Source organism: Panicum virgatum, chromosome 3K, assembly GCF_016808335.1.
Source record: "Panicum virgatum strain AP13 chromosome 3K, P.virgatum_v5, whole genome shotgun sequence".
Taxonomy (NCBI): domain Eukaryota; kingdom Viridiplantae; phylum Streptophyta; class Magnoliopsida; order Poales; family Poaceae; genus Panicum; species Panicum virgatum.
The window spans coordinates 60,783,177-60,793,535 of record NC_053138.1 but is presented as its reverse complement, the minus strand read 5'-3'; the positions used below and the strand labels follow the sequence as shown (position 1 = coordinate 60,793,535).

General features: G+C 49.1%; 1 protein-coding gene and 1 long non-coding RNA gene across 2 annotated transcripts; one reads left to right on the top strand and one right to left on the bottom strand.

The window, feature by feature from the left end:
• The first annotated feature begins 1,378 nt into the window (after nucleotides 1–1,378).
• On the top strand, nucleotides 1,379–4,611 carry LOC120700044. The gene is made up of 4 exons (XR_005685763.1): nucleotides 1,379–1,594; nucleotides 2,004–2,050; nucleotides 2,811–2,930; nucleotides 3,548–4,611. It is a non-coding gene; the product is annotated as an uncharacterized LOC120700044 (long non-coding RNA).
• Nucleotides 4,400–6,021, bottom strand: LOC120700043 (auxin-responsive protein IAA31-like). The gene is made up of 3 exons (XM_039984199.1): nucleotides 5,563–6,021; nucleotides 5,067–5,441; nucleotides 4,400–4,963 (listed from the first exon to the last, which is right to left on the bottom strand). The coding sequence occupies exons 1-3, from the start codon at nucleotides 5,787–5,789 to the stop codon at nucleotides 4,882–4,884; spliced, it is 684 nt and encodes a 227-aa protein (XP_039840133.1). The 5' UTR covers nucleotides 5,790–6,021; the 3' UTR covers nucleotides 4,400–4,881.
• Between the last annotated feature and the right edge of the window lie 4,338 nt (nucleotides 6,022–10,359).

The window sequence follows — 10,359 nt, the reverse complement described above, 5'->3', positions numbered from 1 at the left end:
TTTATTTAGTAACTATTATTTAATCATGGAGTAATTAGTCTCAAAAGATTTGTCTCGTCATTTACAATCAAACTGTGCAATTAGTTATATTTTTTAATTATATTTAATATTTCATACATGTATCGTAAAATTCGATGTAATGTGCGTCAGTGAAAAATTTTAGAAACATTTCGCGGAACTAAACACAGCCCAGGAGGCCTGCCAAGTCATCAAGCAGCAGGCGCTGTAGGAAAAAAAATAGTGGTCGGATTTGGCCCCGGGAGTGCTGATATTTTCGTGGACACATCGGCCGTCCCTATCCGCTATCAAAAATCACAAGTGTCCTTGCCGTTGTGGTCGGGTTCATTCATCTGCTTCTGCTCTGGCCTTGCCGTCGTGCCATTTGTCCTTGGAGTTTCTGTGATGCCGATTCCTCGACCAGCTAAGGTTAGGTTTAGGGTTATCAGGAATCCTAGATTCTACTTGCTAGTGGTGTGGCTCTTGTGGATGACTGTCAAAATCGCCTCGCCAATAGCGCTGCGTGCGGGCAAGACCTCAAGAACGATTGTAATCCCTTAAACAGTTAAACGAATCAATAAAGCTCTCTTTTACCTGAAAAAAAAATCACCTCGCCAGTAGCCGATGCTTGGTGTGGGTCGACCATCGGCGTCGGTGGATTTGGAGAGGTGGTGATTAGTCCTCTGACAGTCGAAACATAATATGTGATGATGATATTTTCAATCATATGGCAATCCAGTCTCTAATGTTGATGTAGATTTATAGGGAAGCGATTCCTCTGCAGTTGAGTCTATGACGTGTGAGCCTCAGTCCACGCGTCAATGACCAGAACCAACTGCAGGGAAGACCCCTTTGATTTATAGGTTGGCATGTATGAATGTGTAGGTAAAAAAAATGCTTTTAAGTAATTTGGCTTGTTTGGATTGTTTATATAAGAAAAAAAATCCATAAGAAACATGGAGGAGGGGACGAAACGTCCCCACTTGAATACGGTCAATTCTAAACTCTATAATTTTGCGAAAGGGTGCGAATATTTTAAAATTTAACGGCGTTGTGCTTTCAGTGGTGGGCGATATTCCCGTCAATAGCGAGGGGCCTGTGGTGATTTTGTCAATCTCGAAAATTTGTTGGCTCAGGCTTAGTCTTCGAAGATGCTCATAGAGAACATCTGTGGTGACTTTGGAAAAAAAAACTCTATACTTGCAAATGTTACTAGGTTATGATAATCTACAAAACCTAAGAATCAATATTTAAATGAACATGTTGAACGCTCCACGACGCCGGGAAGGCAAACCCGTCGGCCTCAAACCAAAGCAGGCCAGGAAAGAAAAGGCCGAGTTCTCACTCGTGCACTGGGCCAAGACGAACCCAAAATCTGAGAGGCCCACCTGGCTTCCAAGCCCACTCCGCCGCCCCCGCCGCCGCGTCCTCCTCCAATCCTCCCTCTCGTCGACGGCGCCGGCGCCCTCGACCTCGCCTCAGCCGCCGCCACGGCTCCACCAACTCCGCGTCTTTGCTCCTGCCGCCCGCGACCTCGGCGGGATGCGAGTAGCTGCTCGTTCCGTGCGCGCTGGAGATCCACTGCACTGCACCGCCGGTACGCACGCACGTGATCGCTCGCTCCGATTGTATTCCCCGGCGCCGCTGTCCCCGGGTTTCGAATTTTTGCCGCGATCTTGTTGCTTTTATTCAGCCTGTTGCATGTACCATATCCAAGTGTGAGCTTGTGCTGTATGATCCTGGTAGATAAGTTTCGAATTATGGTGCTCGGTTACCACAACTGATGCGCTTAGATTGAGCGAATGCGTGGTTATAACACAGTTTTTAACCAGTTCTCAGAATGCCATTGATCGAATCCATGGAGGGGGGAAATTGGTAGTTACTGTAGGTTACGTTAAGCATGTTCAGTGATGGAAAATTTTATGATTTTTTTTCCATGCCTTACCTGTTTCATTCAGTTGGTCTCTTTGGGTTAATAATATCCATGCCTTTCACTTCATTCGCAGATTCGGATGTTCTGAACTGGAGGAATCCCAGCAGTACCGTCTAAATGGTTAGGCCCATCACAAATTGAGGCACGCGTTAAAACTACGGTTGCCACAAATTTCTTGCCTTTTTCATGGATGGTCAATACTGCATGCCTTTTGGATGGTGGCCAAACTGGCCTGCACTCTGTCTTGCACATATATAGCTCTTGAGATATTATTGACTCGCTAGCCCGAAATAGCCTGTCGAAACAATGGTTGTGCTGTCTGTGTTGTTTGGCTGGTCATATGATTTTGGCGTCGCAGCAAAGTCTAGTTGGTCATAAACTGATTTGTTCATGACAAAAATTGGTAGAGTTTGGCACATCTATGCTGTTCGACATTATATCATACTATTGCTATGACAGTGGCTATGTATCAAAGAGCTCTTCAAGTAAACCACTTTACGTCAAAATCATAATGAATTGGTGCTGTTTATTTTTATGGAACATCATAGAGATCTTCTTGCAGTGCTAGTTTTCAGTTTTGTGGCCGTGTTCCTGTCTTCCCAATTCCCATATGTAGCTCGGTCATGCCTTACAAAGTAGATTTTACTCTTGTACAAGTACAGTATATGCTATTATGTCGACATTAGCAGTTGGCATGTGGAGTTATGTGCGAATTAGTCGTCCTGCAGAAAAAAGAAATGAGCACAGTGCCTTTTTTCCCCCTAATTTACATGTGTGCAGTTCAATAACTGAAGATTAGCAGTTGACCCTTTTTTATCAATGCAGACACCCACAAATTTTAAATTGCTTCTTGATATATCTATCAATTCCGTGTGGCCAGGTTATTCTGGTATATGAGCCGTCACCACAGAGAGTTTCAGTTGTTTAGACAGAGCGTTTCACACTGAACCGAAGAAAGAGCCAGGAGATGGTGACGCTGATCAACCTTGTGCTCAAAACAGTATGTATTCCTTCTTCTTCTCAAGTCCATTTTTCGTAACATTATTTGCTTAAATATGCTTGCATTCTAGATCATCCCTTCTGTTCTCCTAAAATAATTCCTCCTGCATGGAGGGGCTTGACCTCTAAACTGCACAGATGTGTCAAGGCAGGGGTGATTTCTGAAAAGTGTTACCCATTTCTAGTTAACACCTTGACATCACAGGCCCAGGATCTGTTTTGTGTTGTTTAGCCTGATCTCATGATAGAATCAATTAGAATGATAGAAAACGCACACGAAGACTAACTAACAAAGATGTTGGGTAGACTATACTACTTCAAGATGGCTGCAAATCTGAACTTTCTTAGTCTTGAGCAGAAGTTTCATGGTCAGTTCAGGCTCATCAGAGCCTTCCATGCATCTCCAGTCAGCAAGTCGCCCAACACATATCCTATTCGTCGCAATTAACCAGCAACACCACACAAACAGAGGAGCCTCTCGCATCAACCAGTCAAGCCAAGCCAAGCCAGCCTGTTCTTGCGCGCACACCCTATCCCTGAAGCACAATGAATGCACTAGCACCCAGCTCTGGTTGGACCTAACAGAAGACTGACGCCAATCATGCAACCGCATTGCAGGGAAACGCGAAGGAAGAAATCTGCAGTAGACAGGGACCCTGCATCTCTCCATTCATTTCGCGGGTGCTGCTCCGTCCTCGCAACCACATGGGGCCCTCCCTTGGAGCCTTGATCTCCAGGCGCTATGCTCTCCAGTGGCCGGGCCGGCCAGCCCGGCGAGCCGCCGGCCACGGCGTCCCGGGAGATAAGGCAAGCTAGGCGTGAACGCCATGGAGCTGGAACGCCTCGGATGCCATCTCGTCTGGCCTTGGCCGCAATCCTCGCGCTCATGTGCGCCACATGTACGCTGTCGGCGAGGCCATGGACAGCCGCATGTTACCGCGGAAATCTGAATGGATGGGCGCGGCAAGTGTGCGAGTGCGAGGGCAAGCGCCCCAGATTCAGCTCGCTCGCCAGAGCAGGGCTTTCTGTTGGAGCCTTGACCGGCCAGCTCTGGCTGTGCCGGCCAACTTGGTAGCTTGGTTGCCACTTGACAGGGGCCAAGTGGAATGGAATGGTGAAGCAAGATTGGGCTGCATCTTGTGCCCATCCTTGGCAATCTTCGGAGCACATGTTCTCAATGGGGTGCCAGCTGAAGAGGAACAAGTGTGTTTGTGTTGTTGCATGAATTTTTGTTCTCTCTTTTAGCAAAGATTCTTAGTACAGGGGTTAACTTTGTGGTGGAGATTGGAGGAGAAAAACTCCATGTCCTTGAAAGGGCTAGTGGATTTGTTGATGCAAGAAGGATTAGTGGATGGAACTGAATCTGTCAACTGATGAATTCGTGGATCCAATGCCTTTTGAGAGTGAGCTGATGAACTGAACCTTTGTGTGCCCCTTGCATTCCGCAACCAAAGGATTGATGTTCTTGCGTTGCACAAACAAAAGGAGATATATGGATAGATAAAACTCATCAGAGGGGAAAACAACCCTGTTTCCCCCTCCTGCACTTACAGAAGAAACCAAGCACTGATAGATAAAACTTGAAAGTGATCTTTGGCTTTGTACAAACACACATGGAGATGTCAACTCGAATCTCCACTCCTTTTGTGTTGCTAACACCTAGCAGTAGCAGTAAAAAAAAAGAGAGAAAAATGGAAACAAAGTGACCACACATCCACGCATGCATGCACTTTGATGCACAAAGCTGTCTCTCCTTGCAAGCTTGACTCACTCCTCTTCCCTCGACCTTGCAATTGCATGCTTTGCCTTTGTCTTGTCTCCATGTTGTGTCGAAGATCGAGTCGAGTCAGACAAGGGGAGATGGTGAAAACATGTCCATGCCTTGGAGACTCCAAGCAGCCCAAAAGAACAAAAGAATCTGCTCGTGCACAAGACATGCAAATCCTGCAACCTCAGTTGTTCTTCACTGAGCCCAGGCCTCTGGCTTCAGACCCCTTCATGATCCTCAACCTCTTGCAGGTGCTGATGAACATGCTGCAGAGACGACAGAAAAGGAGGCAAACATTCATGAGACTCTATTATTCAGACATCTCTGAATTGAATGGAGAAGAAATTAATGGTTTGGTGGAGCACTTACTCGAAGGGGACGTCGCCGACGAGCATGAGGTCGCCGTCCTTGTCCTCGTAGGTGACGGCGAAGTCGGAGGGGTTCACGGCCGCCGGCGCGTCAGCGCCGCCGGAGAAGCAGAGGAACATGGCCTCCAGGGCCTCCCTGAGCTCGCGGTAGCCCTTGTACATCTTGAGGTCGACCTTCCTCAGGTAGGGGGCCCCGTCCATGCTCACCTTGACGAACATCGCCGCGTTGGCGTTGCCACCGGCGGCGACAGGGGCCGGGGCCGGGGCCTTCTCCTCCGGCGGCGCCGCCGGCTTGCTCTTGGCGGCGCTGCTGCTGGACTGCTGGAAGCAGCTCTTCCTGTAGGACCTCACCGGCGGCCACCCCACCACCTGAGCCCTGCACGGCGAGACGATAAGTCCAAGGCACGTTAGAACTTAGAATACTGCCAGCCCTGTTGCGTTGGAGGAGGAGGAGGAGAAGAAGAAGAAGCCATGTGTGGTGAATCAGAATCACTTACTTGGCGGCCGGCGGCGCGGTCTTGGCTGCCTCCTCGGCGCCGGCGGTGTTCCCGTCGCGCTTCTTGCCCCGGGGCGTGGACGGCGGCGTCGGCAGCGCCGCGGCGGCCGGCGCCGTCTCTAGCTCGGTGCCCGGCAGGCCGAGCCTCAGCTCGGTCGCCTTGAGGCAGCGGTCAACGTCGTCGGCCACGTAGCTCGCTGCGGCGGCGGCGGCGGCGGCGACCTCCATCTCCTCCTCCGATCCTCCTCGACCGTAAATTAATCTCTCGCCGGCCAGCCCTCCTCCGATCCAAGAAGACGAGTTGGTGACGAAAACTACTATCTCTAGCTAGCTCGAGATTAACGAGTCGAAGCTGTGCTGCGCGATGAGAGCTTGTGTGTGTGCGCGTGGTGCCGTGGTGTGAGCGAGGAAGCTTTATAGAGGAGAGGAGAGGAGAGGCCATGGCCGCCGGGGCGTGTGGGCGTGCCATGACATCGCTGGATGATGATGGGTCGCACGGGCAGGGGGCTTCGATCGCGCACACGTACGTGCCAGAGGCCACACACACATGTGTGTGTGTGTAGCGCGTACAAACTGCTGGGGTGGTTGCGAGGCAGGGTGCAGCCGTGGGCGCGCTGCCGGGCCGACCCGCGACAGCCCGGGCCGACCCATCCCCGCCACCACAGATTCGCCGGGTCACGGGTCTGGTCTGGATCTCCCTCCCATGCGCAACCAGCAACACGTCCCATCCATCCATCATCCACCGTGTACCAATACGTGCTACTACCACTACTACAAAAACAGTCATTTGTCCCGGTTCCATATGGCCATTTGTTCCGGTTTTGGAACCGGGATTCGGCCGCCGGGACAAAAGCGCTGGAGGCTTTTGTCCCGGGTGGTAGAACCGGGACAAAATGTCCCTCGCGCTAAAAAATATTTGCACCCTGCGGGATTGGAACCCAAGACCTATTGCCTAGCACATGGCTTCCTTGCCAACTCAACTAAGTAGTACATGTGACTCAGTAAAGAATAACTCTCTTTTGAACTATCACGTGGAGGGGCCTTTTGTCCGGGTTGGTAACACCAACCGGGACAAAAGGGTCCTTTTGTCCCGGTTGGTACCACCAACCGGGATAAAAGGGTCACCCTTTTGTCCGGGTTGGTGTTACCAACCGGGATAAAAGGGGTTGGACCTTTTGTCCCGGGTGGAGCCACCAACCGGGACAAAAGGGGGGCCTTTTGTCCGGGTTGGTGGCTCCACCCGGGACAAAAGGCATCTGTCCCCCCGTTGGCCCGGCTAGCCTTTGGACCCGGGACAAAAGCCACCTTTTGTCCCGGGCCCAAAGGTAACCGGGATAAATGACTTGGAACAAAGGCCTATTCTGTAGTAGTGTACCGGGTTAGCGGGTGTGCGCTGGCTCTGCATCATTGTCAGGACCCGATCCAATAAGCTCGCTTGAAGCCAGTGGCACGGCAGTGAAGCTTGTTCACCCAATTCAGGTCTCCAGTTCATCTTTTTTTTTTTTGAAACAGAAAAGTCTTTAGTTCATCAGTTGCAAACCAAAATTTGGATGTCATTGAGCTAGTGGTGGTAGAAGCTAAGGACGGACCATAGAGTCCGGTCGCAGACGGGTGCGGGCCGTACCGAGGATGGCTCGCGCGGCACCCATACCCGGATTCATGGGCTACAATGAAGGACGATTATTGACAATGGCACTAACAAAAAAATTAGGAACCAAATCAAATTGAGCAAGGTGTGCCGTTGCCATGATTAGGATGCATGCTATCATGAGAGATCTCGGGGGAGCATCTTTTGGCGCATACAATACTGCCCTGTCCCTCCTCCCCCTCCTGCCATCGCCCAATAATAAGATATATATGCATAGGAACAATGTAACATGGAGTGTGTGTATGCATGCTCACACTTGCCTATCGTAATTTTTTTTCTCTCCTCTCTCTCAGCTCTCATCTCATGAACCATCATCTCCATCTATCCCTCCACTACGCCCTGCTCCTCCTTTCTTGAGCCTTGCTTCTTTTGGTTGGCCGCGGGCCCCCGGGCGCGGGCCTAGTGGGTGGGGGGCTTTGTTTAATTAGCCCAGAACCTGCCTGGCGAAAGCATCGTTAAGCGGTTAACGATGCTTTTTATTTCTTTGGAAACTGTTCCGAAAGGATTGTTAATTTCACAAGCTGATAGTGCTGTTCCTTTAGGCTTTAGCAGCTAACCACCAAATTATAAAGTTCTCCCCCCCCCCCCCTCTCTCTTTGGCGGGAGCAAGATGGTCCCCTCTTTGGGTAAACTATGCTTTAGTCTGGTGATGGGATATCATACGGTGGTCCAGACCCAGAAAACTCTGGAAATATTGTCTGCTTTTGATAGTTTATTGTTCACCTTTGGTTCAGACTGGACCAATTAAGCTCGTTTCATTAACATTTCATCTGCGCAATTCAAATGCATTATATTTCAGAATAATAAGTTTAGATAGTGTACAGTCTTCTGCGCCTTTTTTTTAAAAAAAAAACTGACTTCGATCTAGTTGTTAGATTATGTGCATTGAACTGGGGTTTCTTTCTACCCTAGCAAAAAATTGGATTCCTGCCCACAACACATGCATGATCAACAACTGCACCGAAATTTCGATCATGTATTGTCCATTTGACTATCGCGATCGAGATACCCGGTGTTCCTGCAACCTCCTACACCGGCGAGCTAGAATAATAGTAGTGCTCCAGCAAAGAATCTTTTGGGTCGAATTCGCGGCGAAAAACGGGCGCGCCGGTGCCTGATTCTTTCTCTGAAACCAAACGCACTAGCTACTTGTAGTTGTAAGTAGGTTTATTTGATCGAGCTCCTGCCTGTTGCCTGCCCCAGACGTACGCCAAAAGGTATCCGATCAGTATAATGCAAGTACCGGCCATGTCGCCCACTGATCGATCATGAAGCTTCTTGGATTCCGGAATGGAGCTTGTTTCATGCATTGGTTATTTGGTTTAGAGAGAGAGAGAGAGAGAGAGAGAGAGAGAGAGAGAGAGAGAGAGAGAAAGAGAGAGAGAGAGAGATGCATAGAACATATGATGATGCTTAGCCTGTTGATTATTATTAGCAGTGCCGGTTAAGTACAGTGGATTGGGGTTTTAAAATGGCCCCGGAATCTTTTTGATCGGGCTTTGAGGCGGGGAATTAGGGGCGGTGGCAGCATGTTTGACTGTTTGCTGCCCGCTGCATGCTCGCTTGACCTACTACCTGATGCGCACACACACAAATGGGTTGCATGATCAGCTGCACCGACTAAATGCTGCAAAGCCTCATTAGGAAATCCCCCGTTCATGTACTGGTGTCTCGCTCCCTGCATGTACTTGGCCAATTAGTTTTTTCGCCACGGTCCGGTTTGCTCTGATTTGGCCGGGGAGATGGATGCCTTGTGTTGCAACAACCACCTACACATGTATCCGGGGCCTGCATGCATGGATGATGGGTGCATGGATTATCGTCGCATTTGCTCATATTTTAGTAGCATGTGTAGTACTTCTATTAGTAGCAAATTTCGTAGTGATGGACGGTGAGATCAGACCTTAGCTTGTCAGTAGCACTGATGACCATTTCGTGGTTGATCGGTAGCTAGAACTAGAACGACGTGTATACTTTTTTTTTTCATCCCCAATGCAACTAGCTAGCTACTAGCAGCTGCTGCTGCCCACTGTTTCTCTCTTCAGATCCGGTTGGCTAGCTAGGTATGCGTGTATGTTAAGCCATGCGCATGTATAAGCGCGCACATGTTACGTTCATGCACTGGCCAGCTGCCTATACAAATCAAAGCTAGCTGCTGATTTAGTAAACTAAACTACTTCCTCTAAACGGAAATATAATAAGTTCATCAAGGTCTTCTGTCATCCCAGGTCAAACGCTTTTATCTTTGACTGTAGGCGTCTAAACTTTTATATAATTGGAACCACGAGATTGGCATTAATATATAATTACTAGATCGATCACCATATAATAAAATATTTCCACAATATGTGACTCTTTTGCCTTTGAGACTATATATTCTTACAGTTACTAGCATAATGTCATTGCGTTGCTATAGATACGGGTAATATAACAGACCTACATAATACCACCAACTTTGGCCGGTAAAATGACATGTTGAGTAAGATCATCATGCCAGTTACTCTGTTCGCTGTGCTGTGGCTGGTGGCTGGTGGCTGGTGCTGATTTGTTGTGAGAGAAAAATACTGTTGACTGGCTGGTGACTGGTGGCTGGTGCTGGATTGGTGTGAGAGAAAAACACGATTGGCTGGTTGTGGTGAACAGAATGAATATTATATGTTGTAAGTGAAGAAAGATAAGTTTCCCAGATTAATTGGTAGTAACCCAAAAATATGCATGGCACTGGATGCATGGTAAGGCAGACTCTGGACCATCCAGTGAGTGGGCACGCCCGGCGGTGAACACGCATGCAGCGGCTTGAAAGGTACTACACGACCGGATTGATGGACGATGATCCATGCCAGCCCACACTGTGCTGCCTGACGGCCAGGACGAAGCATTGACGACGATCCAATCCGATCCGAACCGAACGACAGGTGAGGATGGGCGTCCATCGACCCGTGGCATTGCGTTATACGTGCAACGTACAAACGACGACGCACGGGACCGTCTGATCCACACATGATGCATCCTCGTCGTCTATTCATCATCATCGACGACGGAGACAGACATGGAAAAGTGTGCGTGCGTGATGATCTTTCTCCGTTACAAATTGTAGGCCGCTCGCTCGTTATAATTAAATTGGACAGTAGTACAGTGTAGTAGGGAAAG

Coding starts and splice junctions, on each gene's coding strand:
- LOC120700043 (XM_039984199.1), bottom strand. CDS start 5,789: ATGGAGGTCGCCGCCGCCGCCGCCGCCGCAGCGAGCTACGTGGCCGAC. Junction 5,442..5,562: donor ACCGCGCCGCCGGCCGCCAA/GTAAGTGATTCT, acceptor CTCGCCGTGCAG/GGCTCAGGTGGTGGGGTGGC. Junction 4,964..5,066: donor GTCGGCGACGTCCCCTTCGA/GTAAGTGCTCCA, acceptor TCGTCTCTGCAG/CATGTTCATCAGCACCTGCA.